At 38.7% G+C, this 25,695-nt stretch overlaps 1 protein-coding gene across 5 annotated transcripts in view; it reads right to left on the bottom strand.

Annotated features, from left to right (window-relative positions):
* The window catches only part of sbf2 (SET binding factor 2), a 159,357-nt gene that overhangs the window by 94,532 nt on the left and 39,130 nt on the right, over positions 1-25,695 (bottom strand). For all 5 annotated transcript variants that reach the window (XM_051898456.1, XM_051898458.1, XM_051898457.1 and 2 more), the window contains exons 3-9: positions 24,442-24,579; positions 13,671-13,817; positions 12,729-12,839; positions 11,595-11,700; positions 3,668-3,800; positions 3,225-3,333; positions 2,988-3,101 (exon numbers count right to left, since the gene is read on the bottom strand). In XM_051898456.1, the coding sequence (XP_051754416.1) occupies positions 2,988-3,101; positions 3,225-3,333; positions 3,668-3,800; positions 11,595-11,700; positions 12,729-12,839; positions 13,671-13,817; positions 24,442-24,579 (858 nt within the window). The remainder of the gene's footprint in view (positions 1-2,987; positions 3,102-3,224; positions 3,334-3,667; positions 3,801-11,594; positions 11,701-12,728; positions 12,840-13,670; positions 13,818-24,441; positions 24,580-25,695) is intronic.

Below are 25,695 nucleotides of genomic sequence, written 5' to 3'. Positions count from 1 at the left end.
GGAAAAACACACGGAGAGCAGCAGCATTCATTTCTGAACTGATGAGCCTTAAGACCAGCCAAACGCTGTGAGTGTGTGTTAGAAATCAGGAATGGCGAGATAACATTGTGCTTGGTACGTTTTTCATCTTCAAACCAAACTTGGGTCTTCAGCCGACAAAGTTTAAATCCCGTCTGACCAGCGCGCTTCCCATAATGTTTACGCATTAGATCAGTAGGTGGAGAGCAGGTGGTGTTTTGCGGCTGTTTGAACACATTCGACCACATGAGCGTCTACACTACGAAACAATCCAGTCGCATGTGTTTTCCACTACCTCTGGAAGTGGTCGAAAGTGGACAAGCTCAAAACGCTTTACACCCTGTTTACACTTGTATTTAGCATTGTCCACTTGTGATCCGATCGACCAAAATGCATCTTAAAGGATTAGTTCACTTTAAAATGAAAATGACCCCAAGCTTTACTCACCCTCAAGCCATCCTAGGTGTATATGACTTTATTCTTTCAAACGAACACAGTTGGAGTTATATTAATAATCACCCTGATGCTCCCAAGCTTTATAATTGGCAGTTCAAGGAAACCACCTGTTTGTAGCTCAAAAAAGTGCATCATTCATCATAAACGTACTCCACATGGCTCCGGGGGGTTAATAAAGTCCTTCTGAAGCAAAGCAATGCGTTTGTGTAAGAAAAATATCCATATTTAACATGCCAGACCGCCTTCCGTATTCAGCTTATGAAGAAAGTGTAATGCCTCTCAGACTGGAGTTCAAAAAGCTTACGCTACATCCTACGCCTTCCCTATTCAACTTACAAAACAAGCCTAACTTATGCGACACCAGTTACACTTTTTTCATAAGTTGAATACAGAAGTCGGTCTGGCAGAAGCTAGCTATTTTACTTTATAACGTGTTAAATATGGATATTTTTCTTACACAAATGCATCTCTTCGCTTCAGAAGGACTTTGTTAACCCCCCGAGGCCATGTGGAGTACATTTATGATGGATGGATACACATTTTTTTCAAGCTTCAAACTAGTAGCTTCCGTGCACTGCTTTGGAGCATCAGGGTGATTATTAACATAACTCCAATTGTGCTCATCTGAAAGAAGAAAGTCATATACACCTAGGATGGCTTGAGGGTGAGTAAATCATGGTGTAATTTTCATTTTAAAGAGAACCAATCCTTTAATACCAGCTGTAAACAGGGGATATGATCTGACTCCTATCTTATCTTCATATCATTGCTGTCAGATGAAAAACACATTTTTCAAAGGGCCTGGAAAAGCTCCTTTTCCTCATAAACAATGATTCATTACAAAATGATGCAAAACAATATAGTCAGCTTTAACACCATAAATAAAATTCTATCATTACATATCTGTTAGATATTTGAATTTGACTTTTTAAATTGGGTTCCAATGTTGCATGTTCACAGAACGCACCTGACGCACACTTCTCAAGGTCAGTGGAGATACATGTTGTATAGATAATCTGATTAAACATCCCTCCAATGGTCATTTTGATCCAATCTGACTTATGACCTGTAATGCTGCCTGAATCATAATCATGCACTGTTTGTTTGTTGGCCAGAGGAGAACTTGCCCTCCGACTGAGCCTGGTTTCTCCCAAGGTTTTTTTTTCCTCCAATCTGTGAACTTCTGCATTACTAAAACTTCTGTATGATATTTCTACTTAAAGGGGGCATATCATGAAAATCTGTTGCTATAATCAGGTCCCCGGTGCATCTACCAACCCAGAAAACATGAAAAAGGACAACCCAGTAACTTTGTTTTGGCAAGCCTTTCTCTGCAAGCATGTGAAAAAACGAGCTGCTCAGATTTCGCTCCCCTTGTGACGTAGGAAGAGGATTTTATTATTATATTACCAACCCTTAATCTGCACATTTCCACCCACAGCGCCATCATTTTGATTTTGCAAGCGACAACGGTGTACCAGTTCTAAGGCCATGGCAAAAACGGTTCTGTCGTTGGCTGCACAGACGAGCACAGAACACTATTTAGAGTCTCGTTAGCTTGGCTAGTTAGTTGACCCTGGCAAGCTCGACTGCTAAAAAAGCAGCGTTTCAGTCCGAGCAATATTTTGGAAAAAATAACAGATATGTCAGCCCATCAGCCCGACTGATAGAAATCATAAACGTTAGCCTGGTGTGTCTGTGAGCTGTTAAAGCTCCGCCCTCTTCTGGAAAGGGAGCTCATTTGCATTTAAAGGGACACACACAAAAACAGCATGATTTTGCTCACACCCAAATAGGGGCAAATTTGACAAGCTATAATAAATGGGGTATTTTGAGCTGAAACTTCACAGACACATTCTGGAGACACCAGAGACTTATATTACATCTTGTGAAAAGGGACATAGGAGGTCCCCTTTAAAGAGATAGTTCACGCAAAATTTATGAAAAATTCTGTCATTAATTACTCTCACTCACTCGTCGTTCCAAACCCGTAAGACTTTCATTCATCTTCAGAACAAAAATGAAGATCTTTTTAATGAAATCTGAGAGCTTTTTGTCCCTCCATAGTCATAGAATGGACCTCATTGGTTGCTGATCAATATTTATATGCGAGTAAAAGCCTGAATTCAATCTGTTCAGTGTATAAAGTGATCGTGTCTCTTCAGAAAATTTGGACTAAGTCGCTTGATTCATATTCTATATTCATATGAATTAGTTTTAAGATCTCTTTATGAACTTTTTGGAGCGTCAAAGTGGTAGTTACTGTCAATGGAGGGTCATTTTTTGGTGAACTAAATCTTTACTGGAGGGACAAAAAGCTCTCAAATCTTAATTTGTGTTCTGAAGATGAATGAAAGTCTTACGGGTTTGGAACGATGTGAGGGTGAGTAATTAATGACAGAAATTTAATTTTTGGGTGAACTAAATCTTTAAAATGCAACCCAAGTGGCGGAGTAAAGAAATTACATGACATCATAATGTGTATGTGTATAAAATGTTTTTTTTTTTTTTACCATGGACAGTGCTTTTTGAGTATTGTGCAACAGGGGTTCAGGGAGCTGGGAGAGGTGTATACACTCCGGGATTTTTATTGTTCCTCCATCAAGGTCAGCAATGATCACATCGAGCTGTAAACAGAAACCAAAACCAATCAGAAATTACAGAATGAGTCACGGAGCAGCGTTACCAGAATCTGACCGCCTGTTTTAAGGCAGATTGAAAAATGCCTTTCCGTATGGCCTTGAGCTCACCAGCTCTTGGATCTCGCTCTGGAACATGGAGTGCACTCCGATGATGAAGGGTGTAGGCGAGCTCAACACCTCCAGCAGACGAGATGGGAGGACAGGAATGTAGGGGTAGCTGAGGTCCAAATGAGAGTTAGGCAACCACAATCATCACGTCAAGCAATCAGCAGATGTTAACATCAGACTGTTCTCGTCTCAAACAGAGCACAAAAATAGTACATACTGTTGCAAAAGAGCCCAAAAATAGAACTGTTTGCAAAATAACACACTTATCATTTGTGAAGAGCACACATTAATTCAAGCTTTTTTTCCTGATGCAGCAGTTGTCCTAGTTTTTACGAAATGCACTTAAATTGAACTGGATCGGCTAATGAAATGAGATGCTGTTATCAAGGCAACTGAAGGTCAGTTATTCAGGGTATATCAGTAACATTCGATGTTGACCCCACCTGTACTTAAGAGGAAACATGAGGGTCTCTAAGGCACGGCAGGCCTCTCCTAGTCTCTGATAGCTGGAAGAATGGAACAAAACCTTGTGCTCCGTCAGAACCGCACAAAAGAGACTAAGAACATTCTGGATTCCTGGAAAACATAAAAACAACACAAATGCACAATTTCTGAAGAAATATTTGCTGAGCATCATTTTCTTCAAATGTATTCAAGAACCTTTTTTGTTTCTGAAAACATGACAGTGTTTATTACTAAGGCTAAACATCATCCGCTACCTCATGATATGATATTTATCACGATACATTCAGTTGTGGTCAAAATTATTGGCACCCTTTGGAAATTATGAACAAAGAAGCCTGTGAAAATAAATCTTCATTGTTAATCCTTTTGATCTTTTATTCAAAAATCTAACCTTTTATTGAAGTAAAACAATTGAAAATGTGGGGAAAATCTCATTATGAAATGTTTTTCTCCAAAACATGTTGGCCACAATTAATGGCACCCTTTTATTCAATACTTTTTTCAACCTCCTTTTGCCAAGACAACAGCTCTGAGTCTTCTTCTATAATGCCTGATGAGTTTGGAGAACACCTGACAAGATAATCTCTCCAGATCCTTCAGATTCCAGCTCCATGTTGGTGCTTCTCCTTTTCAGTTCACTCCACTCATTTTCTTTAGGGTTCAGGTCAGGGAACTGGGATGGCCATGACAGAAGCTTAATTTTGTGCTCAGTGACACATTTTTGTGTTGATTTTGATGTTTGTTTTGGATCATTGTCCTGATGGCCCATTATAAGATTTCTATCCAAGGTTGGTCAGGTTTTGATTGGTATTTGCTAGAATCCATGATACCATGCATCTGAACAAGATGTCCAGGACCTCTGGCAGAAAAATAGGCCTACAACATTAAAGATCCGGCAGTATGTTTAACTCCATGGGGCACTTTTTATGTTTGCACCAAACCCATCTGGTGGGTTTGCTGCCAAAAAGCTATTTTTTGAGTTTCATCTGACCATATAAGCTGGTCCCGTTTGAAGTTCCAGTCCTGTCTGACAACTGAACATGCTGGAGATTGTTTATGGATGAGCGAGGAGGATTTTTATTTAAACCCTCCCGAACGGCAAGTGGTGATGTAGGTGCTGTTTGATAAATTTTTTAGGCTTTCTGACCCTGAGACTCAAATATTTTCTGCAAATCTCCAGCTGTGATCCTTGGAGAGTCTTTGTCCACTCAAACTCTCCTCCTCACCACGCATTAGGACGATTTAGACACACGTCCTCTTCCAGGCAGATTTGTAAGATCTTTAGTTGATTGGACCTTCTTAATTGTCGCCCTGATAGTGGAAATGGGGATTTTCAATGCTTTAGCTATTTTCTTACAGCCACTTTCTATTTTGTGAAGCTCAACAATCTTTTGCTGCACATCAGAACTATATTCTGTGGTTTTTCCTCATTGTGATGAATGATTAAGGGAATTTGGCCTTTGTGTTTCCTCATATTTACACTCCTGTGGAACAGGAAGTCACGGCTGGACAATTTCATGCTCCTAATCATCTTGGTGTGCTAAAACATGTAAAAATGAATGGGAATATACTTCAGAAACATTTTACTCATAAAAAAATTCTAAAAAAAATTCTAGGGGTGCCAATAATTGTGGCCAACGTGTTTTAGAGAAACACATTTATTTCATAATGTGATTTCCCCCCACTTCCAATTATGAAAGGTTAGAATGTTGCGCATTTTTTAAAATAAAATATCTAAAGGATAAACAATGCAGATTTACTTTTACAGCCATCTTTGATCATATTTACCAAGGTCGCCAATAATTCTGACCACAACTGTACATCACAATACTATATACTGCGAATGTCACGTTTGCCGTTAAGGAAGCAAGTTCAACATAGAAGATATAATTCAACAGTCTTTTTTACTTAAAATACTCAGGAGAACAGGAATCCACATAGGAGAAAATGAAACCAAACATAAATGTTAACGACACTGAACAGCGAACAGACAGAACTCAGGACTTAAATACACAGGGAAGATAATCAACAGAATAAGAACCAGGTGCGTAACTCAATTAGAAACCATAGTAACAAACAAGGATGAGAACTCAGGCAAACGGAACAGGGAAAATGAAGTACAAATTTAAGGAAATAATAATTGACACCCATTGAGGACAAGCAAAAGTAAGTAATTTTTCCTAAAATAATTTAAGATTAATTTTATAGCAAGTATAAAATGAAAGAGCTGGATGACAGAGAACTTAATAGATGGGAAAAAAGGAATAAAATACATGTTCCACCATAATTAAATATATTAGCTAACTAGTCCAGTAAAAAGGTTGCAGATGAATACCAATTATTCATAAATTATTATTATATTGCTGCAATCTTCATCTAGTTTCTAGGCTGATTGCTACAGTATAACGGACTGTGTTTCTTGGGCAAATTTTTATATCTTGTATATGATTTTATTTACTTTTTTGGCAAGTAATGAATAACAAAGATAATGTCCAAGCCACTGGTCGTTATCAATGTGTTGAAATTGTGATTTTCTGGGCTTGTTCCCGTTGTTTTACATAACTCAGTGAATCTGATGTTAAAACAACACAGAGAATGCATGCAAATAAACAATGCTATCTGAGGGGCCAATTCATGTGCATATCCGTCTCCATCATGATGATGCAAAAATGCCTCAAGAATGGCAAGTATGAAATGGCGACATAAATTATACACCAAACTCCTCAACGGGAGTCGTCGGAAAGAGTGAGAGATAAAAGTTTACAGATCCTGTTTTTGTTTGTCATCAACATACCACTGAGACTATCAATCACACGCTCGGCAAAAACAGCCAGCCGGCCATTAACAGACGTATCCGCAGCGCTGCCGGGGTCAGCGATCCCATTATGTCTGTGTCAAACTCTGATGTGCACCAATAAACAGGAACAAGATATGAAAATTCACATTGTTTGTCCTGTTGACCAAATACCTGAATCCAACAATGAGCAAAGAGAGGATGAAATGTTTGGGAACGTGAAGTCAATTGCATACTTGTCATTCCATTCGACCCGTTTTAGAAACGTAATAAATAACCGTGAACGTGTGACATGCTGAATCGCAGTTGCCTACAGGAATGACTAGCTGCTCCTGATTGTTCCTTGGAATCTCAGTGTCATCTCCAGCCCCAAACATTTCATAATCTTGTTTGTGAGGCATCCAGTATAACGCGTCCTGACCTTGTGACATTTACTTATCTTTTGGAATGGCTACACATTTCTGACCCATGCATGGACAGGGACAGAAAAGGCTGCAAACAATAAACAGTGAGCCTTATGATGGTAAACATGTTCCTTTTGCGCCATTTCTCATGGAGAGACTCCGATGTGACCTCTGTGAGGCGAAGGAAATGTGGAAAAAGTCATCTGCACTGATGTCCTATTGCAAGCGGCAAGAGGAAACGGCCGTCCGATTTGAAAGACAAGTGTTCCTGTGGTCCTTATTTGATTAACGCTTGAAGCTGAGCGTGATGTTGAAGATGTTAATCGCATAAATCCACGGTAAGATGACAATTTGCATCTGCATTTGAGAACGCAGTTTATTATAGGTCGCTAATGTTGACATAACCCATATAAAAATATGCAGTCTAGCCAAGGACGAGCTCCGAGCCAGGTCTGATCGCTGATAAATCTGCTGTTGATTCACAGAGGAGAACAATGGAGATGAGGTAGAGCATAAATTATACAAAGGAGATCAAGATGACATTTTTATTAGCTCATGTAGGTCGGCATGTTGTTGGGATATTACAGGCTTAGGTAACCTTAAGATCAGATCCCAGAAGTGCCAGACATCAGGGAGGATGATATACTCACATGATGCTCTTATCAGAGACCATGCACACAGAATGGTATTTGGGATGGTGTTTTCTCCTCTGTTAGGTCACAGATCATGACCGTTTTACAACCTCACTTGTGAACTTTCTATTGGAGGACAAAGAGCAGGTACTAATGATATTGACAGGCATCCAGCGAAGTTCGTTAAGACATCTTGGAAATCAAGAGATTATGTATTTATTGTATTTATTATGTTATGTTATGTTATATTATATTATATTATATTATACATTACACATTGCATTACAGGGTCACGCCTCCCCAGTGGTGAACCATTGAAATTTCGAAACACTTATGACGTAACAAAGCCTCGTTTACTAAAATCATGTGACTTTGGCAGTTTGATACACGCTCTGAATCACTGATTCGAAACAAAAGATTCGTAAAGCTTTGAAGCTTCATGAAGCAGTGTTTTGAAATCGCCTATCACTAGATATTGTTGAATAAAGTCGACTAGAACTGTAGTCACATGAATGGTTTTAAATATATCTTTAGTAGCTTTCTGGGCATCTGAAAGTGTTAATTATCTTGCTGTCTATAGAGGCCTCACTGAGCCATTGGATTTCATCAAAAATATCTTTATTTACGGGTGTGGAACGACATGAGGGTGAGTAATTAATAACTGAATTTTCATTTTTGGGTGAACTAACCCTTTAACTTCTTGAGCAATTTGACCACACGAGCCAGCCTTCGCTCCCCACGTGCATCAATGAGCCTTGTCCGCCCATGACCCTGTCGCCGGTTCACCACTGTTCCTTTCTTGGACCACTTTTGATAGATCAGACCACTGCAGACCGGAAACACCCCACAAGAGCTGCAGTTTTGGAGATGCTCTGACCCAGTCTTCCAGCCATCACAATTTGGCCCTTGTCAAACTCGCTCAAATCCTTACGCTTGCCCATTTTTCCTGCTTCTAACACATCAACTTTGAGGACAAAATGTTCACTTGCTGCCTAATATATCCCACCCACTAACAGGTGCCGTGATGAAGAGATAATCAGTGTTATTCACTTCACCTGTCAGTGGTGAAGGAAGGAAATGTCAATTGAAATATTTTAAGGGTCCCAAAAAGACAACAACAAAACATATTTTCTTCATATAATTCCTTTTTTCTGTTGGAGATTTTGAGGTGAAACATGATCCAGTTCTTGAGAAGCTTTGTGAGGATCACCCTTTAAGATGACGAGGCGACTGTCGCTCATATCAAAGCACTTAGAGAGACGGTCATGTGATAAAGTCAAAAGACCACGCTGCTTCGAGGGTCATCAGGTTTATAAAGAGACTCTGAATGGATTGTTTAGTAAGAGCATCGTTAATCAGAAACCTCAGTGAACTGCAATGAAAAACTCCACATTAGCCCACTTTTAAGTTGAATAGTTCAAGACAAATTCTGGCCAAAATAAATCATGAGCAATCTTAAAAATAGTGCACAGTATAATTACAAAACAATGTTATTTGACACGAAACAAGGAATTTCTCCAGTTCCATAACAAGAGGTGAAGAAAACATCCGAATCAAAACCTCTGATTTTATTTGACAGATTTAGAACGTGCTCTGCTTGTTCAATCTGAAAAATCGAATTGTACGTGCTGACAAACGGCCTTAAAATGTTAACATGGTGTTAATTAGTCCAAGACTGATTTGCAGCTGGACGGTAGTACTATATAACGCATCAGTTATAAAGTCATGCGTGCACGTCTGTCCAAATGCTGCGTGTTGTGCTCCAGTTGTGCTCCATCTTGCTAAATTATTTTTTTGATACTTATTTTTTGTCTTTGTGTAACAAAATTTGACACATTTGACTGATGACTGTACCCTTTCAAAACCATGTGTGCATTCACAGGTTGTGAAAGATCATTGAGTGGAAAGAGTTGTTTTTTGTGTACTTCTGCATACAGAACGAAACGTTCAGCCAATGTGATAATCACAGCGGAGCAAGTAAAATTGATATTTTTCTTACAGAAATAAAAACAAATCTATCCGCAGGTTTTCACATATTGCATTCTTCAAATTGAATACAAATGTTTCCATTACCAATTACATTAGCAGCATATCAACTTGAGTGAAACTGTTGAACTGAAAAAGGAACATGAATGTCAGAATTTTTGGTCCGTCTTTAACGCATTTAATTTTAGCTGAAATTAACTGCACAAGTTTGTATAATCCTAGCAATCATGTTCTCTAGCAAGATTTGAGAAGGAAATCTGTACAAAGACTTCACAATGTCACAAATGTACTTATTTGATTAGTGACCTAGGGTGCATCTCAATCAGCTCCCTAGTTCAGTAGTCAGGGCACTGATCAGGGAGTCAGCCATTTTAAGAGCTGTCTCAAATGCAAAATCCTTCCACTTTCGCTCCCTGAAAAGTCCCACAGTGCAACGTGAAAACCAGGGAGCATCGATGCTCACTATGAGTAGGACAAACTTAAATTAAACAAATTAGTTCAGTTAAATGAACTGTGTTGAGTATTAAGAACTTTCTTTTTCTTTTGAGTTCACAACACTGACGTATTTCAAGTAAACTGAACTGTTTCATTGTTTTGAGTTGTATGAACTCATTTCTTTTCATTTAGACTAACTTAAGTTTAACTGAAACTGGACTGAGATTTCTATTTCCCAGCATGCTTTGCCCATGGCACTCGAAAGGGAGAGCAAATGCTAAAATTAAGTGTTATATAATGTTTTTTTGTGCAAGATTAATGTTAAGTGGTGATTAATGTTTTATTATGCTAATTTAGAAGAGTTTCTGTTATTGTGGGTTTTTGGAGAGTTACTATTATGCGGCTTGGTTTGAGAGCAGCTAAGTTACATGTTTTAAGTTGCTGTACTCACTCAGTAAGTGCTATACAATGCAATTGTTAACATGTTAGCAAATTAGCAAGTTGGCATTTTCTGAATTAGTTTGTTATAGCTAGCAAAATATTTACATTGAGATAACCTGATAATTTTAAGTTAAATGTATACATTTGAGTACTCAAATATCAAGTTAAGAACAATAGAAATGTACAAAATAAAAATCTTATTTAAACTTTGTGTTTCTAAATAACTCATTTGATTTGCAAGAACTCAAAATAAAAAAGTTAATTAACTAAATCTTTTATGTTAATTGCTATCAAAATGTATGAGTTCAGTATGAGACTCAGTACTTCAAGTTAGGAGCAATTAACATGAATGAGTACTGCAAACTCAAAACTTGATAGTTCTGCTTGCGTAAAATTGGGAACATCATAACTCAAAAAACTTGATGTAACTGATTACCTCAAATTTTTCGAGTTAGCCCAATTTATTCGGGTTTACAGTGTAATGGAAGTTCTGAAGCGTGTAACATAAATCGCGTGAGCCAACTCACTATATATAATGACATGCGATAGATGTTTTAAAAAAAAATCAAACTGTTATTTAATTATATTTCAGCATAAACATACATTGCTAGACCGGTAGTGAACATAATCTATATAATATTTATAGTTTATTTACGGCTTAAATGTTGCAGGTATATCTAATAAGCAAAGTATTAATCATAATGTACATTAGGGCTGCAACTAACGATTATTTTGATAATCGATTAATCGGATGAAAAATCTAAAAATTCTTATACATAAAAAATTCATTTTAATCCATTATTTTAAACAATGTTATTCCACATCCTACCCAATGCTGTCCTCCAAACAATGTGTAACATAAAGCCTATGAAAACAAATACAGAGAATTTATCTATGTAGGCTCTGCTGTAAATTATAAGCATTCAGCATATATACAGTGTCAGGTATAATTTGTATTGTTTTTAAGAAGAAATGTAAAAAAAAAAAAAAAAAAAAAATTGTTTTTCCCTGTTCTCCTCATATGACTCCTCTCTACAAAAACATGTTTACAGGAAGGGACATTAAGCGGAACTATAAAGGACAGGAGATGTCTGCATAAATATGGAAAAGATAAAAAATGTGTCAGAGAAAAGTTAAGAGCTGACATGGAAGAAGTACGCCATGAAATATACACTGTATACAGTATACCCCTATAAAAGTAAAAGGTACCCACCTAGCTGTTGGAAGAGGAGCGCTACGCTTTTACAGCTGACTGGTAGGCTGTCATTCAGGGGGGTCTGGATGAGCTGCCGGTCCCCCGCTCCCAATGAAAAGAGCTTCTGAGAACATCAACAAAAACATTCTGGACTGAACAAACACATGACGTAAGTAACAGCAAATACCAAATAACACCTCAAAGCTACACAAAAAAGAAGTAGAATACAGGATGGAATAATAATAAACATTTTTATTAATATTTTTATCATTTATTTTATTAATTTTTCACAGATATCCACTTAGAATATTGGTCCTTAAGAGTTTAAGGTTTAGTACGTTTTATTTTTTTATTTCTCAGAGTGGACGTGCATTAAACAGAGCCAATAAGATGCACATGGACTGTTTCATGAACAGATGCGTGCCGGAGTCTCATGACACATTCCAAGTGGATGGAGTTAGACCCACACTGAAAGATGAATATATACCTCTCCTGAGGTTTGCTTATAACTTAAACCCTGTTTGATCACCATGATGTCCCAATCCAGCTGGGAAAATAATGGTTTCTGGGGGAATTTTCAAATGTATTGGTGAATTACATCAAAAACAACATAATAAGCAGAGGATTTCAACACGAGAGCCTGCAAAATTCTGCAGTCTGCATATGTATATTTCCCCTGAAACCAATGTCTAGATTGTTTAACAATATCTATTTGGTGATTTATTAATTTAGCCTGATTTATAAGAGCACAGTGTACAATAAAGAGTAGTGGATTTAGAAACTGTGTTTGAAGAGAAAACATACGGTTTGAGAACAGATTTGTTCACAGCTGCTGAAACCAAAAAGAAAAATGTGACACATAAAAGTAAGGGGAACTGCGATGTTCAAACCAGAACATGAGAGATACATTTATTCTTTTTTTTTTAAGCTCTAAACAAAACAACAAGGTTTCTCTCACTGACCCCTAAAGCCCTTTCCACCTCTCGGGATTCTCCAGTGAAAACAATGAGGAATGTGAGACACTCGTAAGATGCCGTCCTCAAGGTATACAGGTACACATATGAACCCTGGCTAACCTTCTGTGTGCTCGGATATCTACAGGGGTCAGGGTCAAGACTGATGAGGAATTCTTTGGTTAAAGCAATGTCTGACCTGGGAACCTCCAGCCACTGGAACCAAGCATGTGAAGAGGTTTGCCACCAGTCCTTCCAGAGGGAAGCTCAGACTGTCTATGTACACTGTGTAGATCAATCCCAAGCAGCCCTAAGAAAAGAGAGAGAGAAAAAAAAATGCATTCAACTTGTCCAGAAGGGCATAACAGTGCCCTCTACAATGGGCACATTGAGAAACAATGGGATATGGTGTGTTACTATAAACATTTGGTCCTTTACCAATAAATACAGCTCAACTAACTTATTCCCAGGCACAGCTAATGTCAAATACATGTATGTAGGCCAAAAGTACAAAAACTTGAGGCAGGCAGTCTGCATAAAACTTTGGATGGAGTGGATTTCCTGCTTTTGAGCTCCTGTTATATTCCTCTCGGTCTCTGTAATCCCTGTTTTTATTCCATCAGCAGACATAAGTCTTTGACTTTAATGATTTAAGGGCCGATGATCAATACCGTTCCCAACCCAGTGATGGTTTTAATTATCCTAAATACAACTAAAGCTCCGGCATGAAAATTCCTAATTATGAACAAGAGATTCTCATCGAACACGTGAGTAAAAATGGATTTTGCCTAATAAATAAAGTTACTGGTCACTTAGGAATTGTATGGTCTGCTAAAGAACTCACTAGTTGGCTGTTCTGCCGTACTTCAGGTGGTGTTTTACAGAGAGATAAAACAGGATATTTCTAATGATCAGAACTGTTTGCCACAAATGGATAAGGGAACAACACTGAAATAATTCCATGGATGGATGGATGGATGGATGGATGGATAGATAGATAGATAGATAGACAGATGGACGGATATATAATCAACACTGAAATAATTCCATGGATGGATGGATAGATGGAACAATGGATGGATGGATGGATGGATGGATGGATGGATGGATAGATAGATAGATAGATAGATAGATAAATTACCCTAAATATTTCTGGGTAATCCAGTCTGGAGACAAGAATCAAACTTTTGGGTGCAAAAATTTGAGCTGGCTGGATCAAACCATCCTTCTCTTCTTCCTCTTCCTCTTCCTCATCTTCATCACCATCTGCCTCCAGCGTCTTTGAGACCTGAAACGGAAAACAATCAAAAAATAATTTAAAAAGTCTGGGCTAAACAGAATTCCATGTGGCTGAGGTACTCCTCGAGTTGGTGGACAAGCATAGAGCAATCATATGAGATAAGACCTGGACGTGATTCCGGAAGAATCAACATCTGGGTCAGATTCACTCATAATGTCTTTGAATTTAAACAGACTCTAATCAGCATGTTTATTAAAAGACTTTATAACAAACCCCTAACAACAGTGACGTGTGGTGGACTTCTGAAATGAGGAGTTCTGTATTATTTAGGGCTGGGACAATACTATCGATGTATTGCGATTCGTGGATCATTTCTGATATTTTCCAAATGCATCACAAATAGATTCTGAGCTTAGTTTTTAACATCAGATGGCGCTCTAGGCTATTTTTTAACCACATACTCAAATGCTCACGAAGAAGAGAGCTCGTGCGTTCGGAGTTTGTTCACTTTGGTCGCTCCCAATGTTCAAGACATGGATACAGCCTTCAATTGAAATATTTCTATTTGATATTTACACACTTTTTGGGTTAAAGGCATATCTTTGTATTATTAAAAAGCAATCAATATTACAGTATATTACATTCATTTATATTTTGACTGATTAAAAAATTATTTATTAAAACCAAGTAACATGAGCAGTTGCTAAAAACAGTTCCCTCACAGAGCATCATTTCAAGTTCATACTTTCAAGTTGGGGTGACTTATTTACTGCCTGACAGAGTGGAAAAAGAACAGCAAAGAGCGAACACTGAAAATCCAATGTCCTCAGAGGAGATGGACAGAGTGTCTGATGGGGGATTGCAGGGCTCTGTTTCTTAATTCTTTGTTATTCACCACTGATAAATATCTAGGTTGAGGAGTTGAGAGAGCATTGGAAAATAATGCATAAAGATCACATGATTGCATGTTCTCAGAATCACTGATAAAGCTGAGCTTATGTAGACAAGCTTAGTCTGTATAAAGTGACTGTCACTCAGCATACAGGCTCAGTCCGGTTTCAGAAAAGAAACTAAAAACAGAAATGCACTTCAATACATCAGATGTGATAACGCTCAACCGAGCAGCGCTGCCTTTTTCAACAAGCAAGAGAAAACGATAAGAGAAGCAAAGCGTGACAGCGTGTTGACAGAGTTAGTGTCGCAAAGGATGGAGAAAAGTTAAGATTACTTGCATAATGAATAAAGGAGTGACTTATGCTGGGTGTTATGAAACCACAAAAGGAACCTGGAGTAAAACAGAGGTGCTGGTCTATTTATAGATTTTGCTTTTGGAAATTGGCTAGGTTTTGGGTTTGTTTTGTGCAAGGGTTTTGTCCCAAGGGCTGAAATGCTATTTGAATGAATATAGGCTCACATTACAAGTCCTGCTTTAGTCTATGAGTTGAACTGGCTCCATGTGAGTATTTGGGAAAATTCAATTTCCTAAATAATCACGTCCAAAGATGCAATCAGTGAAAAAACAAATCACAGTAATTACACCATGTACAACCCAAACTGAGTTTATGGGACAATGGGAGGATTAAATCAATGATAAACTACATAAACTATAATTTAGGCAAAAATGTAGTAGGTCACAAGCTACATACCAAAATAAAAATAAAAGCAAGGGATCTTAGAAATATACTTTTTGTAAAAAAAAAACAACAACAAAAAAAAAAAAACCTGAACAGATAATTACTTGTTAGGCCAAATCCATTTTTACTTGCATTTTTGATGAGAATCGCCTGTTGATAACTAGGAATTTTCATGCTGGAACTGTAGATTTAGGATAATTAAAACCATCATCAACCCTTAAATCATTGAAGTCAAAGATGTATATAATTTACAACACATCTTTAAATGTAATGACAATATCGTGGTGCAGCCATGAAGTGAAAAGTATTAATAGTTTTTAGTTTTTGGGGAGTCACACCACATGCCATTTTACAACCTGAACTAAACTTGCCTTGTTATAAAAAGGTCCAAAAAAAAAAAAAAAAAAAAAAAAAAAAAATTGGCGGATTTGCTATTTACATGGCGGAATTTGCAAGCGGAAAAAAACTGAACGCTTCTCTAGTGAGGAAACTTTAACCTCACGCAAGTGCAGACCATCTACGGGAAAAGCCGGATTCCACCAAATCATTTTTATCTTTTTTTGTGTGCTGCTGCGCTTTCCTGTGTGTGTACGCGCGTTGTACACCCGCATATAGGCGCTTATTACTAACACGCTCTTTAAATAACAAAATAAATATTGCGCCATTGACTTCAGACCAGGTTTCAGTTGGTCAATGGCGTTTTAGTTGCCTCAAAATAGTAACGCATCAACAATGAGCCTGAACACACCTCGTTTTCAGACCAGCACGGCCCTGGGTGCACAAATGGGCACAAATGCATTTGCTATTTAAACAACGTGGCGCAGGACGTGAAAATGATAACTGCGTCAGGCTGAAACTAGCAAAAAATACTTGTGTCGCGCCTGGCGCCGCATTACGCTGGGTTTATGGTTGGGCTCTTTATCTTGTTTAACACGTTCATTTTGTCATCATTTGCTATATCCAGTAAAGTAAACCAGGTGATTCTCACAAAACTGTGTTTTATGCACGCTTTTCTTAAGGTAAATTTAGGTATCTTTCCAAAAAGGGACACCAAATAATCAAATGATGCATATACCTACTACAGTACACGGATCCATTCAGAATTACTAAACACAGCAACATACACATGAAAAATCAAAACATTATCCTGAATGTGTGTGGAAACAATGTGAATGTACTGAAATGTGTCTGTGCATAAATAAAATGTGTGATCAAGGCATCTAGAGGTATCTTTACCTTGATTGCAATCCTCATCCATCAAAACTTTACTAGCAAGACGCTGGTTTGCTTTAAACAGCCAAGAAATGAGGTTTGCATATCATCTTGCTATACAGTCTGTATTTCAGACAGCGTGATGTGTGAGGGCTTGCACTCTTCAGAAACAGTCCCAGAATATGACAGAGCTTGGGTTAAAGGGTTAGAATAGAAATTTCCGCCTAACAGGGTCACAGGTGCTTGCGCCATTGTAGATGCTCAGAGTTATAAACTCCCGACTTCTAAGATCATCCAACTGCGTGACGTAAATTACATTAATGACACAATTTCACATGCTTCAGTAATTTTTACCTCAGTATTGAAGTCACAGTTCGGTACGGGCTCGGTACAGCAGGGAGGAGAATTATATATAAATATATAGCTTTAATTATGACAAAAAGCAGACTTCGTTATCATTCACAGATAAGGAGAGGTTTTGCCCGAGTCACGTCCCACTGCTCACAATCTGCTTCTAATTGTCCGGTTTGAATCAGCGTCAGGCCTGCGAGCTCATAACGATGCCCACCTCTCAAACCCTGCTGTCTAACCCCCTGCGCTGGAGTCCATTTGATTTGCTCAGACAGTGAAAACATGCCACAAGATCCACCGCATCTTATCAGTGGGAGCACAGGATTAAAATACCCCCACAGATGGGAAACACATTTCAAGCTTATTGGGAGGATTTGGTTCAATTATGAAGAAAAATACATTCCAGTGCTGCCTCTTCCAATCTGATAAAAGAAAAATATCTTTCAGTGTGTCATGATTTTTACATTAAGTGGGCTTAATGGTGTAGCTTTAGGAAAGTACGCAACACCTGAAATGCTTGGTCCTGCAGACGTGTTTAACACAATGAACGCATTAAAAGAAACCCATAAATAGCGAGAAATGGAATAGAGAGAATTTTGTACTTTCAATGACTTTACTCCAAGACTACCACATACAGTTCAGGGTGATTATACTCACCCGACAAAAATAAAATGTGTTTGGATGGTGTGGTTGACAAAAGATTTCTGAAATCACAACTGAAGTTTTGGTTGCATAACGGAGGGTCATTTCCATTGCTTGTGCTTTTCTTCCTTGTGACGTATCAAGGCTTGACATAGCATATAAGTGCCTTCAACATGGAGAGTAACTGATCCTTCACTAAGCTCCACCCCTCTAGGTTACTATTGCTAACTCAACAAGCTTTCAAGAATCCCATAGGAACAAACTAAAGATTCCTGTGAACATTTCAGTGAAATGGTAAAAAATTGATTGAATATTATTCTTATGTTGGCTGAATGTGACTGTGGGCCTGTTTACATCTGGTCACTTCATGTGTTTTCTCTGATCGGATAGCTATCCGGTTGTGAAAAGACCAGGTATGCCCTCCGAAACGCTTTATAATAATAAATAATAATAATAACATTAATAATGTGATAAAAATGCTGAGACTGCAAATCAGATAAAGGAAAAGGCCTCTCGCAGTTGACTGGTGCAGACATCTGTCATTGTTTGGAGAATTTCTGTGGGCAAAATCCAGTCATTTTAATAGGAATCCATGCAATCAGGAATTTCCCTTCACAGATTTCACATCAGGTTTTTTATGCAAATTCATTGCGCTGACCAACAGGAAGCTGACTGGTTTGCATTTAGAGGCATGGATGGATAGTGTGTGAATTGGGACACAGATATACACTCCATGGGTTAAGAGGCCATCTAGCATCTATTCACTCAACGCAAAGTAAACAGTCCCAGAAGACCTTCACCATAATGAGATAATGGGCTATCGTTGTCATTACGTGAAAGAAGCCACCCTGGATTACGAACTTCTGGATAAGTGTATCAAAGAAAAACAGTGACGATGAGACAAAAGCAGACAGATTGCAAAGACCTTTCTAACGACATTTAAGCAGTGAGGTTGCGATTAAGAATGATGCTTCAGACTTAATGTGCCTGATGACACTGTGAAGTACTCTTCTTCATGGGTGGTCTTCTCTCTTAATCTCCCAAGAGGCTCAGTAGCAAAACACATAATATAAATAAAGAAGATTTACAGTCTCACTGTGAAAGGCAGAAAGCAATAGAGGGAAGGGACAGAGCGGAAGACAGCGCCAGCCGACAGCTGGGGGTCATCAAAGCTCAAAGACATGACGTTCTGAAGTTCCTGCCAAATAGTTTTGTAACCTTCTGAAATCACCAGCCTCTAAATGCAAATAATTCCTGCTTTTATTGACCATTTATGACCATTTGTCATGAGTTTATTTATACTCACGTAAAGCAACAGGAAGTTGACAGTAAGTCAGCATGCTGGCATCCATGTAGATGCTTGTGGTAAACGGGCTGATTCATAGTGAATCAAGGAAAACTAATTAAACTTCTAGGTATTTAAACAGTAAGCAGTTTGCTTAACAAATTAATGTGATTCACAGCATCAAAATGCTTTGTCTTGGTCATGATGACCACCACATCCTGAGTGCTGAATTAGGTTAATTACACAAAATGCCACATTGCCGGTACTAGGATGCCGCTCCCAATATACGTGGAATGTCGGGATGTGATCAACCGGTTTTCCTCACATGTCGGGATGTGATCAACCGGTTTTCCTCACTATTACACCACCTTTTTCCACAGATAAAAAAAATTAATACATTCTCTAGAGTTATTTGATGACACTTTGAAGCGGCTGATAATTAAACTCTCAAAAAAGACAAATGTCATTCAGTGGTGTCTACAAGAGTGATGATTATGTGACCTGCTTTCTGCCTGTTGCAATATTCTAAATGATTTCATGCAACAAATTACTTTGAGCATCCACTGTTCTTTTGAAGACATCACTGGATTTTTCTCCAAGAAAACAACAGCAGTGTTGCATTTGCCTACAGTGGAATGAACTTGAACTGAAGAGCTTGACTAATGCACATCACGACTTTGTTCAGAATTTCACCATCATCTTATGAAAAACCTTTTAGGCACTTTGGCACATTAATCACGAATGTGGTAAAGTTTACTGACATGACACACAAAAAAGTGCAAAGCATTAAGGGGAAGTATAGCTGGAGGTAGCAATTACGGTATCAAGTATGTTCTAGTGCTAAAAGTATGATGCAAAGAGTACAGAGATACAACTTTGGAATAATAATATGTGGGATTTGAACCTATAACCTTTGGGATATTGGATTAAACCTTTTCCTCTATCACCTCCTTCTACCTGTTGGAAACAAAACATGTTGAGAGACAACACAAAATTAGAATTGCTAAAAAAAAAAATGCTGATGATTCTTCAGGCAAATTGTTATGTATCCCAAAGGTACTTTGGTTAAGAATAGCCCAAACATCTAACTCAAAAATCTGACCCAATTTTGGTGACAATTGGACAAACACTCCGGTAAGAGTGACAACGAAAATGGATCAGGGGACTATTCACACTATCCCCGATCAATATGCTAAATTTTTCTCCACATGAATCTAGGTGCTGCCATAGACTCCCAGCCTGAGGAAGTAGAAAAATAATAATAAGAAAAACTCCAAGGTAAACAATATGCACCTCAAGCGCCTGGCCCCTAATAAAACCCAAAGGCACTTTTGGCTAACAGTAGGGTGAAACAGCTGTCCTCATTGAAATCTATGTGTGCTATAAGAAAGATAAATTAATTATAACGTTCTAGCATTCTGTAAGACCTGATAAGCATATACTGTGATTCCTGAAGTAGACAAATTGCAAACACTTCAAATACAGCCACACATGACAATCAAAAGGGTCCAAGCAGGTGGAAAATGACCCCAATTGGCAGATTTGGCAGAACAGATGTTGTGGATACAATTATTGGCTGCTGGCAATCATTTTTGTTCATCTGTCCAACTGATATTGTAGTATGTTAGCACTTGTAGCAAAGAAAAAGCATGTCAAATTTTAACTTCCTTACTCAAACGGTTTTTACGAGATTCTCCTTGTTACAGCCTCCCTCTAGGGGTAAAATTTGGCATGTGTCCTTCAAGCAACCTGGTGTCCATGTGTAATTTATTTAGACATTCAGAAAAAGTAGGCCCATTAGTCAACATGTGACCACCCGCAAAAATTCATTGGCTTGTTTCTGCCAAACAACTGATGAACCTGGATAACCTAATTTACAGAAAATGCTTGAGATTATACTTTGCTATTTATCCTAGAGATCGACAGAAAAGCGATGGGCTTCAGTGCTCTTCTTTCCCAGAGGACCTAATCTTCAATAGCCTGAGGCTGACTTCCACGCTGCATCAGTTTGCCATATTAGAGAGGAAAGCCCTGGCGATTAAAGGCTGGAATACACTACACAACCTTTGCCCTGATTTACAGTCTGGGGTGCGTTTCCCAAAGCCAACTATGGGCGCAAGTTCCATCATTACAATAGAGTTCAATGGAACTTGCAACCGTAGTTGGCTAACAACACTTTTGGGAAACACACCCCTGGACAAGTCGACGCTAGTTGTCAAAAGTCAGAGCTAGTCTGCAGATTTGAGCTGAGAGAATCAATAGAAAATCAAAGTAGTGTATAGGCCAATTCACACTGCACTGACGAATGCCGACCAATGCAGACAATCACCAGACTACAGCACGTCAATTCTCAGGCCTCGTCCACATGAAGCCAGAGCTTACCCTATCCGGTCTTTTTTTTTTTCCTCGTCTCAAGAAATATCTGCGTACACACGAAACCACTGAAACGACTCAAAACGATGTAGTATACTGGCGCTGTAATTCTGCAATAGAGATACACTAAAAACAAAGAATAAGACTTGGAGCATGCGCATAAACCTTGCTGTATGCAAACATCGAAATAAAGCTTTAGGCTTGGTAGCTTCTGCAGCACGAACACAAGCATTTAGTACACTATTATTGTTGTTGTTGCGGTTTTGTGCTGTTAGCGGTGACTGACTAGGGTCGACACGTGGGGTGATGACATCATCGTTTCACAAAATATACGGATTGGCTGTACACAAGAAAACGCAAAGGCCGTCGTTTTCAGATTTATCCACTCTGGGACCCGGTTTCAAAAAATAGCGGTTTCACCTTCTGAAAACGCCGGATCCATCTGGACGAAACGCCTATACGATACAAAATGTTTGCGTATACAGCTAAACTCGTCTCCGTGTGGACGGGGCCTCAGACATCCCATTACGTGACAAATCCTGACTGAACATGTTCAACTGGTGAGAACAAGCACTGTCCAATGCCAGACGCGGACAGGAGTGACACACTGATCCGACAAAACCCGACAAAGTGCTTACTGCCTTCGTTCGGCACCTATCGACGCAGTAATTGGCCTTATAATGGGCACAGACTGTGATTTTTGACTATGATTCCATCCAGTCAGAGAATATCAAACACTTTTGATATTTTGAGTCGATTTTAGGACTCATATTGTTTGCATTTGTCATGCGTCTCCTGGCAACAAGATGCATGTCTCTGTGTGAGTTTGTTGTATTCTCAGTCAGTATGGTGAACACTTTCTCTGTAACCATTTATAGTTTCTAAGTGTATAATGCCTAGTGTTTTAAGATCTGTTCAGATTTGAAAAGTCATGTAGTGTATTCCAGTCTTGAGTTGTGCTAGTACCAAAGTTTGACCCTTATTACCAATCCTGCCCCAGTACTGTAGAGTTCCTCAGTCAAGGACACAAATTTATGGGGGATCCGCTGTTCCTTGCACTCCAGGACTTCCACTTTATGCTGCAACTTCTCAGCACAGGACAAAAAAAAAAGTAAATGCTCAATGTTTTTCCTCTCACAATGTGGTACAACTGAAAATCTTCTACAGGAGCTAGTTTAGTCTAGTTTCATGATCACTGGAAGGGGCTAAGGTTGGAACCCTGATGGGCACTGGGCAAAAGTCAGGAATTACAGCTGCATTCTTTACATAGCTGTCCTCCAACCCCAGCCCCTTGAGGTTCTCTTACTGCTCTTCTTCTTTCCTTCTCCTCTCTGGACAGTGAACTTTAAGGGTGTGTTCACACTTGGCATGTTTGTTTCGCTTGCTCTGTTAGTGTGGTTCACTTGAATAAGTGTGAACGCTGCCATCCGAACCCTGGTCCGAGAACCTTGAAAAGATGGGTCTCAGTCTGCTTCCGAACGAACTCTGGTGCGGTTCGAATAAAATATGAACGTAACATGGACCAAAGACATGTAAACGAACCAAAGACAGGACATGATGTCACAAGATGCGACCCTAAAAAGGACAGAATGCTCAAGTACACCTGGTTCTTCTCGTCACAGTTGCGATGTTGCCCATCACAGTTCTGTAAGACATCAGAACCGCGTCTCCTCGCAGCAGATCTTCATTTGTGTGTGTGACAGAGGGATTTCTGCCGCTGTTTTGAACCCTTTACACATTTTATAAGCTCTTCACGAGTTCTCAACCGGTCAAAATATCATCATATGTAGGCTATGCATATACAACGAGCGCATTTAGCGCAGCACACTGCATTGTTTTGGATGTTCAGTAAGTTCCGTTGCGAAACATATGTCATAAAAGTCAACCAATCAGGTTGTGAACGTATCCCTGTGCCTTTAGGTTCTGTATCTTTAGGTTATGTGTTAAAAATGCCAATGTGAACGCTAAGCAGGCCAGGACTAAATGCTTTTTTTGGTCCAGACCAAACAAATCAAGCGAACCGAACTACAAGTGTAAACACACCCTAAGATGCAGCAGTAAAGTATTGCCCATCCTGGTCGCAGCTGCTATCACTGAAAGGTTCTCAGACTGGTTTTTATCCTTAGAAATACTAACTTTCTCACCTCAATCAACTTTAAAATATTTTGAAAGTACTCTGTTCTTTCTTTAGGCCATGAAAGAGCAATTAAAAACTTTCAATGGCAATGGGCAAAAAATATCTCAGATGAATTTTCATTAGATATCTAAATGGCTTCTTTGTTTTGGTCGAAAATGCAACCGCTAGAGTTCTTACCAGGTCAAGAAAATATGATCATATTGCTACTGACTTATAAGGCCCTAAATGGTTTACCTCCTATGTATTTAACCGATCTTCTATCACCCTACAATCCATCACGCTCTTTAAGGTCACAAAACTCCGGACTTCTGGTTGTACCTAGGATATTTAAGTCCAATAAAGGAGGGAGAGCGTTTTCACATTTGGCTCCTAAATTCTGGAATAGCCTTCCTGATAATGTTCAGGGCTCAGACACAATCTCCCAGTTTAAATCTAGATTAAAGACACATCTCTTTAGCCAAGCATTCACATAATGCATCTCATAACCGTGCACTCCAGTTATAACAAATCAAAAGCACTTGACTATTTATTGCTTAAAATGTTATGAACAGCAGCTACGCAAATTATTTTCTATTTGCTTTTGTGTTTCTTGCGCATTCCAAGGTAACTAGAGATTACACCAGCTCCAGTTTGGATCCTGAATCTTACGAAGATTTCAGATGACCTGACACCTGTGAAGAGATGACGCTAACCCCTGCAAGGACTTCAGATGACGCAAACTCTGAATCAACATACACAACTGACCAAATTCTTATATACTGTAATCATTATGATCACAACTTGTAATAATTGCTTTAATGAGCTCATGGTTTCAGCCTAAATGAATGTACACAATATTAGCTAACTGCATGATTTGAAAGTGAATGTGACATGACGTGGCCAAGTAATTTGGAATTTGTGCTCTGCATTTCACCCATTCATAACAGATTACATTTTTGGTCAGAAAAATAAGATAGAAAAAATCTGCACAAATTCAGTAGCAGTGATGCTTGGACCACTGACTAGACCATTATAATAAAAATATGGCCTTAGTCTCACCTGTAGGTTGACCTCTGCCTCAAAGAAGGTCAGACAGGAGCAGTAGTGTCGTTCTGAATCTATGTCTGTCAGCACCACTGTGAAGAATGTTGGGGGTTTCCTCTCACGAGACAGCCTCCATCCACCAGGCTGGCAGAACTGTAAAAGCACAAAAACAAACAAACACAGTTAGACCTGACTCTACACGAGAGCCCGACATTACCAGAACATCCAGTCGGCACAAAAGCAACCAGTAAATTCCAGTTACCATATGAGGTGAAATAATTTGCACAGAGAAGTTCATAGGAATTGAAATTGGTGTTGTTGAGAATCATTTCGAACACATTTTAATGTTTTTACAGGGCTTACTGGAATGCAGTGTGAGGCTGTTATGGTGTGTTAGTGTGCAAATGGACTAGTGTGTCATCAAATGCAGGATGTGCCACTTCAGATAGTACATCCTTTCATCAGAAGGCAGGAAACGCCACTGAGTGCCCTTAGTGCCCTTCCAAAAGTCCCTTCATATCCATTCTGTTACAAAGAAAATCCCAATAAATAAATATAGATAATAACCTAGCAGACCAACTGTAGATTGCCCATACAGATTTACATATGAGTCCTGCTGCTGAATCCATGCTGCCGTAAATGCTGTGCCACAGAAAAAAAATAATAATTTTACAGGAGTTGTAAGTTTGTGGTCTGTATTGAATGTGATGCAATAAAAATGTCCGTCATAGTGAAATTGAAAGCTTTTGAATTGGACTGAAACAAATTCAAGTGTTTAAAGGATTTGTTCACTTTGAAATGAAAATTACTCCAAGATTTACTCACCCTCAAGCCATTCTAGGTGCATTTGACTTTCTTAGTTATATTATGAGTTATATTAATAAATATCCTGGCCGTTCTAAGCCTTATAATGGCAGTGAACAGGACCAACAAGTATGAAGTTAAAGAAAGTGCATCCATCCATTATAAACGCATCACTTCACTTCAGAAGGCCTTTATTTACCCCCCAGAGCTGCGTGGAGTACGTTTATGATGGATGGATGGATGCACTTTCTTGAGCCTCATACTCGTTGGTCACATTCACTGCCATTATAAAGCTTGGACGTGTCAGGATATTTATTAATGTAACTCCGGATGTGTTCATCAGAAAGAAGAATACGTCTAGGATGGCTTGAGGGTGAGTAAATCTTGGGGTAATTTTTATTTCAAAGTGAACTAATCCTTTAAGTCCATTTGAAAATATGCATTTCTGCGCATCACAACTATTGA

Source organism: Ctenopharyngodon idella, chromosome 7 (assembly GCF_019924925.1).
Source record: "Ctenopharyngodon idella isolate HZGC_01 chromosome 7, HZGC01, whole genome shotgun sequence".
Classification (NCBI taxonomy): Eukaryota; Metazoa; Chordata; class Actinopteri; order Cypriniformes; family Xenocyprididae; genus Ctenopharyngodon; species Ctenopharyngodon idella.
This window is presented reverse-complemented; position numbering and strand designations above follow the sequence as displayed.